An 18,309-nucleotide genomic window follows, 5' to 3' on the forward strand; every position below is an offset into this window, starting at 1 on the left:
AAATAATCACACTGATATTGTGAATTAAATAAAAATAATAATAATAGCCATGTATGCTGTTTTAACTTAGGAAAATTTATTGCAAAAGGATTAGAGAAATCCCACAGTTAAGAAAGCATGAATAAGAGACAACAAGAAACATAAAGCAGACAATTATGAAATGATAAATATTCCTAAAATCTTAGACACTAAATACTTTTGATCTTGGCTTGGTCCTGGGTGATCTTGTTTGGTACAGTTATTGTAGTCAGACTTAGATAATTATTTTATGGCCTCAAATATTGGGCTCTTGGGGTAGGATTTCAACAGAAGCTAGAAAATCCATATCTTCCATAGAAGAATGGGTAGCGATGGCAGCCATATCCAAAGCTTCCATAACCAGAGTCATATCCATAGCTTCTGAAACCACAGCCATAGCCCAGTCTGCAGAAGCTGCCACATCCACAACCATAGCCATACCCCAGTCCACCAAAGCTGCCATAGCCATAACTCAGGCCTCCGTAGTAGTTGCTGTAGTAGCTCATGGTGTCAGGGGTGGTGAGTTTGATTTGCTGTTCAAACAAGATCCTGAGTGTGGATCTCAGCATGTGTAGAGGGAAGCTTATATACCCTGGTTAGAGCATGTGATAAATCATGTGTCATTCTGCATATTACCTCTATAGCCTTCCTATGTGTCATTCTGCATATTACCTGTAATGTTATAACTCATTAATCTGCTGTCTCCTGACACAGAGAGAGGTCCTCATTCTCATTAAAATATTTCAGGTTACTTAGCTTCTTATTTAAGATGTCCTTGAGCCTGTTGCTTTGATTTTATGGGAAGAAGTGTCTGACTCGTCAAAATTTGTGCATTCCAAACTCTAAGTTGAATTGTTCATTATCAGGTATACTATACCATTTACATTTGATGGGTTTTTTTAATAATTAAACATTTCCTCTGTTCTGTCATCTCCTGAATGAAAACTCCATCTCCAACTAAATTCACAGATATTTTGTTCAATTTATAGATGTTAAATCTATATTTTTTGAAAGCAAACTTATGGGGTGAGTACTGAAGAAAGTGCCTCTATTTAGTATATATGAAAACATTTAAAAATTTTTTTAAAAAGCCATATGTTGATTTTTATCATTTAACTTATAATAACCTTTATAATTTTTGCTTTTACACACCATCTTCAGAAGCTTTTGGTTGCAAAACATGGAACAATTAATTTCAGAAATTGAGGGCACAAAATCCATCTCAAAAGCTGGCTTATTGGAGTAGTAGTTCAATTTTTATTTCAAATCCTAAAACTTTCCTCCATAATTGGTTCTATTCAAAGTCCTACTAAAATTGCAGATTGCATGTGCATCTATGTTTTTGCACAAGCCAGACTCTTTCTCCCTTTCTTTACCCTTCTTCAGTTATCCATATATGATCTCTATTTTCATTCTCCCTTTAGTTCTCATTCTTCTTCCCTTCCTCTCAATACTCATGAGGAACAACCAGGTAAATTATTAAAGTTGACAATATTTCTCCCTACTCCAGTCTTCCACTTGCTATTCCAATAAATGTCTTTCTTTCTACCTCTTCTTTATATTTACCATAATATCTTTCCCTTTGTTTATATGTGTGTCCTGTACCCATTCATCTTCAGGCGATTTCTTACCACTCACTACTAATCCGTTAATTGTTCATTAAGGTCTTATCTTTTAAAACATACAACAAACTCCTAGGTCCTTCTGAATGTTAAAATAGTATCTCAATATTGAAAATATCTTCAAATTTTTGAAAATGAGAACACAATGTCAAAATAACACAGAAAGGATTAAGAAACAAGAAATATATGTGAGGACTTTCGGCTTGGACTTCATGGAGTTCCTCTGCTAATTTCACTGAGCTAATCAATGAGGTCCAAAGTTGACCCTACACTGGATTAATCTTCATGTAGCACCTGACTCTTGACTTGGGTCAGTAAAAAGTTGTTTAATTTACATGGTCTTGAACATGTAGTTGAACTTTTATAAGATTTCCAAGTATTTTATCAAAGAGGAATTTCTTCAAATGGATGTTTTCAATCCTAAACAGAGTAGGGAATTAAAAATTGTTAATAGAACTAATAAATAAAGTATAAGTAAATTACATTTACTATCATGGCTACCACAATCTGTGCAACTCTCTGACTGCACCTTAGCAAGCTACCTTTTGAAACCACAATATGACTCAGTATGCCATAATCCATGTACCATTTGTCTTTTATCCAAATACTGTTTCATGACTTCTCATTCTGGACTAGAAAGAGTTGATAAGCTCAATTCTTATTCTCAGTGAGTCCTTTTGAAGACATAGAATCCCAACTAATTCAGACTGAGTTAAGGATATCACATTTTGCCCATATAACTCAGCCATATCGTGTGAGAGTGATTAATGGAGAGTCTTGTTTGTTTGGAATAAAAAGGATGCATCGTCCTGAGATAGAACACTAAACAAAACATAAATGGAAAACTTCAACAGTCAAATAAAAATCAAAATAGTTTCAAGGAATAAAATGTGAGAGTTTTGCACAAAACCAATTCGATTCATGATCATTGGCAATAAAATATCAACACTAAAATATTATAGACTCTATAGAATAAATATTTGCCTTGTTTTTTTCTAAGTGAAAAAAATGATCAAAATGAAAGTATCCATTGGAAAATGAGTGTTATATATTTCTTTAGAGAAATATTGCTTTTATGCTTCATTGTTAGGCCCTAAATAGACTGAATGATGATCTTTTTTTTCCTTCATTTCACTTTTAGGAAGTTTCCTTTGAAATTTATGTTAAACAATTCTATGAAAATGGATGGCGAAGAAGAAAATATGTTTTCTTTTAGAGTGAGTAATGGTCTTTACTTATATGTAATGGAAACTTTTGTTATACATTCCATAGTTTTTCTTAAAATTCAGACACAAATAAATAAAATATGAAAATGTAAGTTACAAAAATGTTATATTATACTAGGAGTGCCACACATGCATATTTCTCATTCTAATTTTCTAATAATTATTTTTCTTTGCAACTTTGCAACAACATCCTCAGGCTGTGAAGATACTGACCTGTGTGAAAATAGAATAGTTTCAAATGAAATTTGGTTATATGGGTCAATGTTCCTTTAATGGAATACCAAAGTTTAACTAGCATAACCTGTCCTATGAAAGCATAACATATGATTGGACAAGTGACCAGAACTGGCCGAGTTTTATTTTTTTCTATCTTCATATAGTTTAAACAAATCTAAATCTAATAAAAAGTCATGATCCTGATAATTGAGCTTTAAAATTATTCATTTGCCTCGAAGCAAAACTAAATTAGAAATTGAGAAGTAGGAGATTACATACAATAAAATAAAATTGTAACAATAAAAATGTAAAAGGAAACACAATAAGAGGTAGTTAATCTAAGAGGAAATTAATCCCCATAAATTTAGCTATAAAATTATAGCTGTTCATGAAAATATGATGAGAACTTTCCAGATGGTATTCAAATTTTTAAAGTATACAATGAAAAAGAATCAACATAATGGAGCAGAACACCAGAATTCAGGGGAACTGTTTTCTGATCTTGGTTCTGACACTTGGGTTTGTGACTCTAGGCAAGCCATTTAACCTTTTGCAGTTTCCCTAGCTGTACTATAGGGGGCAGCACTATACAATCTTAATGCTAGGTCCAGCTCCTCTTTCTGTTGTCCTTATTAGATTTCACCAACTTAAACAACAACAACAAACTTCACTGTATATGAATTATTCATATTCATATTGTTCATATTACCTGAACATGCTATTCAAATTTGAAACAATATATTTATATTGTATCATTTATATACCCAATCATGTGAAACACCAGCAATAAAATGTTTGCTTTTTAGTGTATGTTAATTGGTTGAAATTCCACTTTAAAAAAAAAAACTCTTTTGATGATTCTCATCAAGTAAAGCTGCAGAGTAATATATTTATTGGTTATAACAGTTTTCATTCATTTACAGTTGCAAAAGAATTTAATGTCATGATGATGATGGTGATGATAGTGAAAAAGAATATCATTACATGCCACAGAAGAACAGTAACAACAAAAATCTAAACCAATTTATATTTTTAATATTACATGTATTTTAATTAACTAGTTTGTAACACTTTTAGTAAGATTATAAAATAACTATTTTCACGAGAATACCAAGTGAAATAACAGGAAATAGAGAAATATGATATATATAATCAAGAAATTCATTTAACAAATATTTTTCTTTCCTAGAAGTTTGGAGTCTACTACTGTTCTTTAATTACCACAAAAGGACAAATTTTGAAAAAAGGGATAGATTATTTACATATTTTGTACTTCATTGATAAACAAAATTGCATCAAATGTAAAACATATAAATCATTTTTATTTGTTACCATAGATATGTTACTCAAACTTGTTAAAGTTGAATTTTTTTATTGTTGTTGAAATAAACTCTAAGTATTATCTGATTAAAATTCAGGAAATAAAAATTCAAGAAAGTATATTAAAATATTCCTTCAATGTTGACTAATATTTGTACTGAGTTATATGTGTATATAATTGAGAATAAATGAATTAAACCAAAACTATATTTGCTTTTTCAAATTAAGAGACTTTATTAAGGAAATTGAGGAGACCTGATGTAATTATAAGTGTACTAAAAGTCTTAGGCACTAATTATATTGAACAAATGGACCTAGCATAATCTTGATTGGCCCAATGATTGAAATCAGATTAAACATGTCTACTTATGGAGCCAGATATTAGATTCATAAAGAAGAATTTTAAGAGAAGCTAGAGAATCCATATGTTCCACAGAAAAATAGGTAGTGATGACAGCCATATCTGAAGCTTCCATAACCAGAGTCACATCCATAGCCTCTGAAGCCATAGCCCAGTCTGCGGAAGCTGCCACATCCACAACCATAGCCATAGCCATAGCCCAGGCCTCTGTAGTAGTTGCAGTAATAGCTCATGGTATCAAGGGCTGAAGTTTTGGTTTGCTATTGAAGGTGTGTTTCCTGTGTATGGATGGTGTTAGGGGCTGAAGTCTTGGTTTGTTATTGAAGGTGTGTTTCCTGTGTATGGATCTCAACATCTGTGCTGAAGTTTTTATACCCTAACTTACAGGTGTAGTAAATCATTCAGAACTACCTCATTTTCATTCTTCAGAAGAAATTTTATGAAACAACTTGTATTGGCTATTTGTTTTGTTTAATATGCATGGAGTCATCTCCCATCATAGTAAAACTTTTAAATTAACTCTTTAGCTCAATTAGGATTCCTCTGATTAAATTGTGTCTATAATAAGAACTATTATTTGCAACTTCAAGACTGTTCTAACATAAGGGATGGCATAACCTCCACCTCATTTAGGCTTCTGAGAATCTCTCCAGTCCAGTTTAGTGGCTGACAACACTGTGAAGATGATACTCCTTTGCTGTGAAGGCTCTCTGTCTTTATTTTTCCATAATAATGACTAGTTCTTATCATTTGAGGTAATCAAGGCACTAATTATACTCCTAAATCCATGTCTCATTTGAAATTAAAATCATTTAGATGTCAAATATCTAAAAATACTGATATACAAACAAGTTCTACTTGATTGTGTGCAGTTTGAAGCCAACTTAGAACTAATCTTGTTTAAAGTGTCCAGTAGAGCTAATTTTGTTTAAAGTGTCCAGCATAGACCTATTTCTTAATTTTTAACGGACAATATTTAAAACCTTGATGTTTCCTTAAAGAAAGCATTTCCAAACCTGAGAAGAGATAGAAAGAAGAGAGAGAAAACAAAACAAATAAATGTTCCTTCTCCCCTATATTTAAGCCTAGTCAAAACTGACAGTGCCCCAGTTAAATAAATGTTGACAATCCTTTGCCATAATAACCTCAAAAAACTCAAGAGGGCATTCTGGAAATTTAGGACTGCTTTCTGGAATCCAGGATTATGATACCATGCTGAAAATAAATAAATGGCTCTATTGATCTTCTTGTGTAGAAACTGGGAAGAGGAATAAAGTTGTAGACAATGTGAGCCTACAATAGCAATTTCTTTCAGAGATTAATTATGGATATCTTTAATATTACAGATTTTTTTTAAAATTTGGGCACATTTTTAAAATTCATCTCCATTGAAGGATGAGCAAATGAAGGAAATATTTGTTAAGGGTTTACACATCATGTTAATGGGATATTTGATATTCCACTGCCTGATATCCATGTGATTCATTTTTGAGAACCTGCTACTAAATGACTAGAAACATATTTGAAGTTCTCTGAGGTGAGATTACCACAGAGCTTCAAGATAATTATGGTGACTTAAAAAGTCACAAAATACTTCATGCCATTGCTTTATTCTACTGTCTCAATTTTGGATTTTATTGAGCTATATCAATATTATGATTATATATATAATGACCAATTGCTCAAAACATTTGTACTAGTACTGGTTCCACCCAGGACAGGATTAATACAATAGAAAACAAACTACCTGATTTCCCAAAGGCTTTCTTTTTTTAAAATTTATTTATTTATTTATTTATTTTTGACTGTGTTGGTTCCTCATTGCTGCACACGGGCTTGCTCTAGTTGCGGCGAGCAGGGCTACTCTTTGTTGCGGTGTGTGGGCTTCTCACTGCATGGCTTCTCTTGTTGCAGAGCATGGACTCTAGGTGCATGGGCTTCAGTATTTGTGGCACACGGGCTCAGTAGTTGTGGCTCATGTGCTCTAGAGCACAAATTCTGTAGTTGTGACTCATGGGCTTAGTTGCTCCATGGCATGTGGTATCTTCCCGGACCAGGGTTTGAACCCAAGTCCCCTGCATTGGCAGGCAGGTTCTTAACCACTGCATCACCAGGGAAGGCCCCCAAAGGCTTTCTTAATACCAAATAAGATAAAAATCAAGCGCTCTGTATTGATTTCTAAACTGCATACAGCTTGGAAGAAGTTAACAAATTCTTCAAAATAAAGTTTCCTAAAACTGAAACAAGAAAAAATAAAGACTTTAAAGATTATATTTCTTAAGAAAATAAATGTGTAGGAAAAAAATAGACTTCTAATAAAGAAAACACTAAGTCCATATTGCTTTAATGATGAATGTTAGCAACTATCTAAATAATTCTAATTAGTGCAATAAGTAATATTAATTTTACACTAATTCCTTTATAAAATAAGCTCGTTTAATTATATAAAAATGAATAATACAATTATACATAAAAAATTGGAAAATAAAATATAAAAATATCTTTGAAAAAATAAAAATCTACAATCCAGTATGAAATTATACATTAAAAATTAGAAAATAAAATGCAAAAATATCATTTAAAATATTATCAGAACACATAAAATACTTAGAGATTATTTTAAAGAGAGATGCACAAGACCAATCCTTGATAGTTACAAATTAATGCTGTAATAAATTTATATATATATATATATATATATATAATGTTTGTGTATTGACAATAGATTGAATACCTCAAAATTATATATTAAATAAAATCTTAATCAAAAAGCCTGTACAAAATATATATTTACAAAGTATTCTAAAACGTATAAGGAAATCCAAGGGACCTAGAATATCCAATACAATCTTTAAAAAATTGCCTTAACTGATTTTAAGACATTAAACTAGTATAATCAAGAATGTGTGATATTCAAGTGAGGATACACAAATAAAAGAATGGAAAATATTAAGAAGTCTAGAATTTGACTTTTTCTTCTACAAAGATTCCAGAACAAACAAAAGACTTTTCATTAAGTAGTACTGAAACAATGAAATACTCATATGAAAACAGAAAAAAAAAGTGGCTTAATTTATTCATGGTATACATAAAAATTAATTCAAAATGTATTATAGACCCGAGCATAAGAACTAAAATTCTAAAGCCTCTAGATGTTTTTGTTTTGTTTTGTTTTAGACACAGAAAACACTGACTATAAAATAAAAATTGTGAAATCTACGTCATCAACAGCCATCCACAGGCTGGAAGAAATAAAATATAAATATAGATATAGATAGATATACATATAGATATAAATGATATAATATAGATATAGATTAGACACAGGGAATAGAGATACAGATAGAGATAGATATATTCATCATAAGATCTCTTACAACTCGAATGTCCAAAGATAAAACACCACTAAAAACCTAGGCACACTGAAACAAAGACATACAAACGGTCCAATAAGTAAATGAAATGTTTGACATCATCAGCTATCAGAGTTATCAGGAAAAGGCAAATTAAAACCACAGTTATAACTCATCCACTAGAAGTGCTAAAATGAAAAAAAGTTATGTTTTTTTTTACTCAATGGACTATGATTTAGATTAATTGTGATTTGCAGAAAATTTCCTATCAGGTTAATTTTTAAATGTTTCTAATTTAAATTAGTATAACTTTCAATTAATTTCCTAATTAAGGTTTTGGTGCAGAGTACCAAAAAGACTCTGTAAACATGCTTTTAAAAGGTGGAAATAGCAAAGATTTGGAGAAAGAAAATCAATCAAAATTTCTGACTGAGCAGCTTAAGTAGTCCTCACCCTATAAATAAGTCGTGAGTCAGCTAATTAAAAGACGAATAACAGGGTCTGTGTGATAGGATGGGTAGACTCTTTGATTCACTGGTTCAGTATAAAGCTCTCACATAGCTCGTTGATATCAATTTCCCTTTGGTGATTCAGAATACTATCTGTGGATATAACCAGAGTATAGGTGGCTAAAGAAATTAAAATCAAGAATGTTTATAACCAGAATCTCAACCCAGGGATTTTAGCACACAAGATCATTGCCATAAATTGCAATTAATACCAATATAAATTTTGATTAAAAATTCAAAAAGCCGTTGAGGCCATATTTACTGTCTAATAAGTACTTCAGTGATAACTTATGACACTTAGGACTGGAAGTCTGGATTCTCACTCACAAACAGAATAGAGAAGAAAAAAAGCAAACCAGGAAAGATCAGCAATCTCTTCCTCTCAAACTTAATTTGTGCTATTTGTTTTCCACTGATTTAATAATAGGAATAAATGTTGTCTTCAGGAAGAGAAACAGTTGCCTTCATTTCAAATACCATAAAACAAAGGAAATTTATTAAGATAAATGATGAAAGTTAAAACCATATTATAATGTCATCTTAAACACATGTATTGAAAAGTGATTATAGAGATCTCTCCCAGTGTAAAATACACAAAAGGAATTTCAGATGAAAAATCATTATCTTGAGAGTGCAAGGAGAGATAACTGTTGTGTTAAAATACCCAATATTTATAGAATAAGTCCAAATTGCTATTGAACAGCTGTACATATACAGACAGCTCTTAAATCTTATGCCAACAAGTTTGTAAACTTGCAATTCATCTTCTCTGCTTGTTACAAGCTGGAAATAGAATTGATAGGATGAAACACTTGAAAAGTTTAATTTTGTTGTTAGATCATTCTCCCAAGAATCTTAGGTCCTAAAACTTAGTAGAAACCAGAGGTGTCTTCCATAACAAGCTGGATGGCAGCATTCATATCCACCACCACCTATTCTTAAAAGCTGCCACATCCACAGATTAGTAACACCCCTGGCCACAGAAGCCACAGCCCAATCTATTTTATTGGCCACTAATTTTTCATCATATTAAATGATGCAAATGATTTCTATCTCTTCGATGTTCAAGACATCTCTTAGACCTGTTAGTCACTGAAGTTGCAATGCTAATAAAATTATAATTAATTTAACATAAGAGGGCAATTATTTAGTAAAATATATGCTTTTTAACATTTATTTCATTCAAATTTTGTAAACTATCTGATGCTACATTTTACCATTTATTTTCTGCATCATGTTTTAATCTTTTGGTAACACAAATGTATTTCATGGGTGAGAATTTTGATCTTGGCATTTTAGTGGGCAATCAACAAGACCAGTATTTAATATTTACAATTATGTTCTGGTAATAGCAAGAAGTAGTATATTTTCATATTCTTCTGTCAATACTACTTCAATTTCTTATATCAAAAAGTAATAACAAGTAATTAAAGATTACTTGTAATCCTTAATTCCAAGTAATTACAAGTAATTAAAGATTTTTACCAAAATCTATCTTTACATTTGTAAGGCTAAATAATTTTATAATTGTATTGTGGTTTTTGGTTATTAAAGAAAAAATTACTTTTTATGTATACTTTATTTACACAGAGCTATCCCTTCCTTCCTTCCTTTTTTCTTTTGCCTTCCTCTTTTCTTCTTTCCACTCTTTCTATTAACCTCATTCTAATTTATATATATGTATATATATAGTCATGCAATATTTAAGAACTATATGATATTTTTGGACAATAAATGATGAATAGTACCTAGTTTTTACTGTAGTTATAGAATTCACTATTATGGAAAATAAATAGAAAATGAAATATATGTTTTATAATTCAATATTGTCATAGTTGTGGTAGAATATAAAATCTCTTAAATTTAATGAGTATTAAATTTAAATATTTAAGAGAGCAGAACGTGGAAACAGCTGGGGTGATCAATTGTCCTGGTTTTCCTGGGACTGTGCCAGTTTGGGCACTGAAAACCCTCAGTCCCAAGTAAATTGGGATGGTTGGTCACCCCAGAAGTAATTCATATCTTAAGAAGCTCAAACCAGCAAATCTCCTATAAACATGATTGCATATGTATAAGTATTTTTCAGAAAGAGAAACTAAGAATTAAACAGGTAGAAGAAAAAAGGAAAAATGACCTTCTATACTGAAGGAACTTTAAGTAGCATGCTATAGAACCACAATACTTTGTATGTAGAATAAAGTTTAATGATGTTGGAATCAAAAGCGGCAGGGGTGTGGGGAGGTATTGGTATAACATAAGGTAAAAAAAAAGAAAACCTTTATTCCTAAAAACCTTACATGCCTATTAAAGTATTTTTATTTTATCTTTTAGGTCGGATAATATAAAAACTATAGCCCATGGGCTAAATCCTGCCAGTGTTTGCAATTGTAAATAAAGTTTTATCGAACAAGTACACTCTTCATTTGTATATTTTCTGTGACTACTTTCCTACTACAACAACAGGATTGAGTAGCTGTGTTAGAGAATATTTGACCAGAAAACCTAAAATATTTACTGTCTGGCCCTTTACAGAAAAAGTTTGTCACTGACTCCTGCTGTAGATATGGGAAAGCCCACAGAGGTATCCAAGAAGAGGGGATGTGATCAGCCTTACCCAGTCTTTATATTTAAGTAAATATACTGCCAATACAACAGGAGGTTATCTCCCAATGAGATATTTAAGGAGAATATGTGTTATTTATCCTTTTAATCCTTGAAGTGAGAGTCATCCTAGTAATAACTTATTCCCTCTAAACTACTATTCCATTTTGTAACTTATTCCATACTCCTGTGAAATGAATGAAAGTAAGATCAGAATTGGTGGGGAATGGGAGAAACATGTCTCTTTGAGATATCACAAGAAATTTAACAAAGTCTGTTTGTTTGTTTAAGCTTAGGGGAAATAGCAGTAGTTTAATAACATACTCTAAGTCTGTAATTTAGAACCAACATGAATGAGGATAACTCATTTGAACAAAGGCAATTTTGAAAGTGTCTCAAAACTTTTATCAAAGTTAATTGCTGTAGGAAAAAAGCATGTGAATATTCATACCTAATGTGGATCCATTTGATCTCCTAAAGGGAAAACAACTGAGTCAATCTGTATAAAATAACCCAATCTTAGAATTAATATATTGAGAAATGGAATATTGCCTGCCATATGATATGTACAGAGTAAAGGAACAAAGTAAGTATTTAAATAGTTAATCCCACTAGGGGATTGTAAGTAAAGAAAAAAGTGTAGGAGACCCCTGTAATTGATGATTACTCAAGAAAACAAGTTTACTTAACCACAAAACAAAGAAGGCTTGCTTAGCAACAAAAACCATGCGACAGAGACAAGAGACATGCTCCCAAATAGCAAAACAATGGTGTCATGAGACCTACATCTTGCCCAGTAAGCTCAGTAATTTAATGACCCTTAGGACATGCTCTCTGCACACATAAAAAATAATAATTTCCATAGTGCCATGACAGTCCTGGCCTGACCATGTAGGGACAAGAAACCCAATCTGGAGGAGGAGCTAATGATGAAAGCATGATGTCTACTCAAGAATGAAGAAGAAAATGGTCTTTGCCCCCTTCCCTCTCTTCCTTTGATTATAAAATTGTAGCCCACTAAGTTTTTGGGGGGCAGCACCTTGTCGCTCACCCACTTGTAAGACTCACAAGCGTCCTATTCTAATAAATCACTTATCTATCATTTTGCCACCCACTGAATTCTTTCTGCACTGAGGCATAAAGGACCAAGTTCCTCGGAGCCTCTGGAAATGACACCTAACCATTTCAATATCAGTAAACAAAGGACGTCACAGTCATTAGAGATTGCAGCCACCAGCAGAAGGTGAGCTGGTGAGCCCTGAGGGAACTCAGGATGTGAAAACACAGGATACTGGTCCCAGATAGCTAAGGTACATATCAAACGAATGATTTCAGTGAGCCCAGACTCTTGCATCTTCCCATACAAAGTGCTAAATTCCTTAACTTGACATATCTGGTTTTCCTTAATTAACAATAATATTTTGATGTTCAGACTATATGCCCTTTATTGCAAAACTCCTATGTATCCTGGTTCTCACCTTCGTCTCCTCAGAGCAGTTCTCTCAGGGTTACTTGAGATGCTGCCCCTCGGGCTTGAAGCCTTAAAAATTCCAGCTGAATAAACCATAACAGTTTTTAGGTTGTGAATAATTTTTTAGTTGACAGTCTCTAGTTTCTAAAGATTAAGTTAGCAGTAGAGGTTTTTTTCCTTACCTGTTATTTTTCAAGTTGAAGAAGTTTTACTCTGTTCCTAGTTGGAGGTGAGTTTTTAAGCATAATTGAGAATTGCATGCCCCACATCCATTTACATGAGCATATGGTTTTGCTTCTTTGTTTATTTGTTTTTGCTTTGATGACAGATTTAAATCATAATGGGATAATCATAGTTCAGGCATACAAAATTGAGTCGGGCAGCCACTGGGTTTCTGGTCTCAGGTACGTTTCTGCACCACTGAGAACCTGAACTTTCTGAACTGTACCAAACCCAAGGTAACCACCAGCCATTTTTAGTACAACATCTGTTAACTATAACCTTGTTGCAAATATGCAACCATTTCAGACCCCAACTAATCCTTGCTTAACAAGCACTCTTACTTCTTGCCTCTCCAATCATAATTCTGGACAAATAACATTTAACTGGAGTCTTGCAGTCTTTGCCCTTATAAGCTTCCTCTATTTTGTAGTCCAGTGAACCACAATTCAAGTGCTTCTTGAACCTGTGTTACTGGGCTACAGTCTTAACCAACCCCAAATAAATGTCTCTTTATTTCAATCAAGTCTTTTTCTCTGAAATTTTGGTTAACAGTTCATTGATATGGTGGACTACATAAACTGATTTTCAAATGTTAAACCAGCCTTACATACTTAGAATGTATTCTACCTCATTCATTTTTTTAAAATAAATTTTTAGATTAGATTTGCTTGAGGATTCTTACAACAAATTCCATGAGAGACATTGTTTTATAATTTTCTTTTCTGCTAATATTCTTGTCTGATTTTGATATTAGGATAATTCCCCAGCAGAATGAGTTTGTAAATGTTTTCTCAGATACTATTTTCTGGAAGTGATTGTGGAGAATTTGTAATATTTTTTCCTTACGTGTTTGTTAGAATACCGTAGTGAAACTGGAAAAACACTGGGTCAGGTGTTTTCTCTTTTGGAAGGTTTTTAATTATTGCTTTAATTAATTTAATAGATATAGGGCTATTTAATTATCTATTTCTCCTTGTGTGAGTTTTGATAGTTTGTATCTTAAAGTAATTTGTCCATTTTATCTAAATTTATGGGTGTAGAATTGTTTGTAGAACACTTACTATCATTTTAATATCCATTGGATCTGTGGTCATGACCCCTATTTCATTTCTAATGTTAGTAATGTGTGTCTTATCTTTTTTTGTCTTGGCTAGAAATCTATTAATTATTGAACTTTTCAAAAAATTAGTTTTTGGATTTGTTGATCTCCATTTTCAAGTTTATTGATTTCTGCTCCAATGTTATTCTATATTTTCTTTTGCTTACTTTGACCTTAAATTGCTCTTCTTTCCCTAGTTTCCTAAGGTAGAAGTAAGGTTATTGATTTAGACCTTTTTTGCCCTCTGTCATATAAATTTAATGCTATAAATTTCCCTCTAAGTACTGCTTTTGCTGATTTCACACCTTTTAATAAGTTGCATTTTCATTTTAATTAAGTTTAAAATATCTTTTCAACTTCTCTTGAGACATATTTTTAATTTATGTTTGTTTAGAAGTATGCTGTCTACTTTCCAAACATGTGGGATTTTCCAGTTATCTTTCTGCTATTGATTTTTAGTTTAATTCCTTTGTGGTCTAAGAACATAATTTTTTATGATTTCTATCCTTTTAAATTTATTAAAGTGTGTTTAATGGCTCAGAATATGGTTTATCTTGATGAATGCACCTAGCAAGCTTTAAAATAATTTGTATTCTGCTTTTAATGGTTGGAATATTTTGTGAATATGAATTGTATCAAACTGATTATGAAAAGATATAAACACATGTCATCTATATCCTTATTGATTTTTTTGTTTGATTTATCTATCAGTTATTGAGAGAAGGGTGTTAAATTCTCAGCTACATTACTTAATTTGTCTATTTCCCTTTTAAATTTTATTGGCTTTTGCCTCATATATTTTCACATTCTTTTGTTAAGTGCATACAGTTTAGAATTATGCCTTCTTTGTTCTTGATCATGTTCCTTGTTCTGAAGTATTTTTGCCTGAAATTAATACAGGAACCCCAATATTCTTTAGATTTGTGTTTGCATAGTGTATTTTCTCCATACTTTTACTATATCTGAGTCTTGATACTGAAAGTGGGTTTTTCTTTGCAGATAACATGCAGTTGAGTCTTGGGTGTTGTTTTTTATTTTTTTGTTTGCTTTTAATCTGTGTTGACAATCTTCATATTTTCATTGGTGCATTTATATCATTCATATTAAAAGTGATGTCATCCTTCTAGACCTTGGTTTTCCCTATGTACCCCTCCTCAGAGAGAATCTGTGTATTACACCCCTTTCAATTTGAATCCATTTTAATTTATTACACTGAAGCCCTTCAATGTATTTTGTTGGCCAAAAGTTTTGTTTATTTTCTGTAACATCTTACAGAAAAACCTGAACAAACCTTTTGGTCAACCCAATAATAGTTTGGTTATAAGACGTGGGGAAAAGGATCATTCTACAATCTTCTGATTAAGTATCAATTATTTTTACAGAGACTGGTCTTAGTGGTATGACCTTCTTAAATTTTTCTTCAGGTATATAGTTTCCCTCCCACTTCTCCCTACTCTCTTCCTTGACTGATGCATTCTCCATCTATTTCCTTGGAATTAGATCTATTTCCTTCATCTATTTCTTGTTATTTGTTCTCCTCAGTCTACTTTAGGTAAGGCAAGAAGGTTGGAGGAAGCTGTAGTCATGAGAATTTCTTTCCCTCATCTGGGGCAAAGTTTCAGAATTACACTCTGGCAAAATTTTTGATTTTGAGTTTTTGTTTATTTTTCTCCTGGAGATTAGGCCTTTTTTATCCAGAAGACTCTGGGCATATTTTAACTATGGTTACTCTTCCCTCTCCCTTCCAGAATCAAGAAGAGACCTTTCCCATTTTCACAGTGAAAACCTGGTGAGGTTCTTGGAGGGAAACCCAAAAAAAGTATGAGGACTTCCACACACTGCTCCCCCAGCAGTTTCTCATTTATGTTTGTATAGAAATTCACAAAAATATCACCATTTAACTGTTCCCATCAGTTTATGACTTGCTCAACTTCTGCTCCAGGTTAGCAGATTTTGGTAGCTGTGTTTTTCTGAAGGTACACGTCTTTCTAGTTTTGGAGTGGTAATTTTCCCAGTAACTTTAGTTCTCTGAAGAATCTAGGAAAATTAATTGAGTCTCAGTTTTTCTGAAGACTTCCAAGCTCTTTACATGCCAGAACTGAAACTAGGTGTCTGTATATCACAGGATATTTTCCAAATAACTCACCTGAAAGTCATCTGACTCTTTAGTGGAATAAAACTTTATTTGAATAATGTATTAAGGCCCAGCATTTTCCAACTATAAAACTGAGGAAGTATGATGAGGCTGTTTTCATGAGCGTAGAAAACTACAAAGATTACTGTTTATTGCCCACTTGCAAATTAATCATTTTTTGGTCTAACTTAGTTATCTCAGTATTTCTTTTGTTCACTGCTAATGAATACCTTGGTTTTTCACATATTCTTTTGAACCAGTTTTGCCATTTTCTTGGTTCCCTGATTAATGCATAAAGGAAAATTTTGTGCATGCTTACTGTCTCTTTTTATAAAAATTACAGTCTTTAACCTTTATAGAACCTAAGCTTTGATGGTACCTTGGTGTCAGTTTGTGGAAGGCTTTATAATATGATCCAAAGGATTACAAATTTTATGGTGTACTTACTGATGAAGAAAGTTATACTACACCATAATTATACAGCATAAGTTGCATGGCTTATGCCTGTCTGGACACCATTTCTCATGCTAATAGACACGTCTTGTTTCTTTCAACCTTCTTATTTGCCAAAGATGAAATACATCTTTCAGTACTTAACTGAGGCCTCACATCTTCTTTTTTTTTAATACAGATATCTTCTTTTTTATTGAAGTATAGTTGATTTACAATATTGTGTTAGTTTCAGGTGTACAGCACAGTGATTCGGTTATACAGATATGTGAAGAGTTTTCATCCAACGTTAAGGTTAAAAATTATTGTATTAAAACAGACTTTTCTGTCATGTATTTTCTCTCCTCAAAAATTGCATAATATTTAATCTTTCTTGAAATAATGGATTTTAGCTTGTTCATCTTAGGAGTCCCAGTAGTTACCATTGCTTTTAGAATGCCATAGAAATAAAGTAAAGTGTCTACTAAATTGAATGGAATACAAAAATAACAGAAAGATGGTCCTGCCTCAACATGTTTCCTTCCAAATGGATAGATAAATGAAGAATAAAATTTATTTTAATAGATGTCAAAATGTATATGTTTAATGATACAAGCTTATTGATACAATATTGAAAATAAAACAGGTGTTCCATGGACTGCTGAATTTTGTAGAGAAAAAGTATCTTCATTGGAATCAGAAGGTCTAAAACTATTTGGTTCTGTGAGATTTCCAATCAAATGGAAACATGAACTAAGCAAAACGTGTATCACTGGAAGAAGGTATAATCTTAAACATCAGTGAGTGTCATGTATAAGGGAACATAGTAGGAAGTAAATAATTCCACTTGGAAAAAAGCTTTGATGCAAAAACTTTATTATTACAAATCTTGAAACTCAATTATGTCAAAATGAATGAAAGAAAATAAACCCAAGTTTTTATGCTTGTGAAAAATGTTTATTAAAAAGAAACTATGCCCAGAATTATCACAGAATAGATTAAGAAAGAAGCTACATGTTAGTAATGTTGCAGGAATGAGAACGTCCAGCATGAGTGATGAAACTCTGGTTTAGATTCATATGTCTCCATTGATTCAAAGTGTCAATCTTTATTGCAATATCTTCAGTGGCCTCTCAAAAATTTCACTGCTTGCTTTGAAGGAAAAAAAAACGACTAATTTATTTAAAATTATTTTAAAATAATGAGTGAGTAACAGAAAAACATTTTCAGAAAAATCCAGAGGACCAGTATCTTCTATAGAAAATAGGATCGAAGTAGCCACAGCCATAACCACCATATCCTCCAAGACCAGGCCTCCAAAACCACCAAGGCCATAGCCAAGGCCGCCATAGTAGTTGCTGCAGTGGTAGCTCATTGTGTCAGGGGTTGAAGCTTTGGTTGGATGTTGAAGGTGACTTTCCTGAGAATGAATATCACCAGCTGCACCCTGCCTCTTATACTCCCTCTGTGTGGGTGTGGTAAACCACAACACACAAGTGTCATTCTCTTTGAAAATCCATCTTTGGTGAAACACAGTACTATTAAGCCATACCTCTCTTTACAAAGGGTAGTTCCAGAGATGCACAAATACATTTTTTATTTGAATTGAATTGAATTTTCATCCTTCAGAAACAGGCTTTGTGTTAATAATTATTTTCATGTCTTCAAAGCTTATGTTTTTACATATTTCTATACCTACATCATAATGATCAGGCTCCCCTATTTTAG

At 32.3% G+C, this 18,309-nt stretch overlaps 1 protein-coding gene across 1 annotated transcript; it reads right to left on the minus strand.

The window, feature by feature from the left end:
* Positions 1-302: 302 nt before the first annotated feature.
* LOC307053826 (uncharacterized protein) lies at positions 303-17,956 on the minus strand (the record flags this gene model as incomplete). The annotated part of the gene is made up of 3 exons (XM_079705287.1): positions 303-610; positions 4,858-4,968; positions 17,896-17,956. 3 exons carry the CDS (start codon positions 17,954-17,956, stop codon positions 303-305), a joined length of 480 nt encoding a protein of 159 aa, XP_079561413.1.
* Between the last annotated feature and the right edge of the window lie 353 nt (positions 17,957-18,309).

This window comes from Hyperoodon ampullatus (assembly GCF_949752795.1).
Source record: "Hyperoodon ampullatus genome assembly, chromosome: 5".
In the NCBI taxonomy this organism is placed as follows: Eukaryota; Metazoa; Chordata; class Mammalia; order Artiodactyla; family Ziphiidae; genus Hyperoodon; species Hyperoodon ampullatus.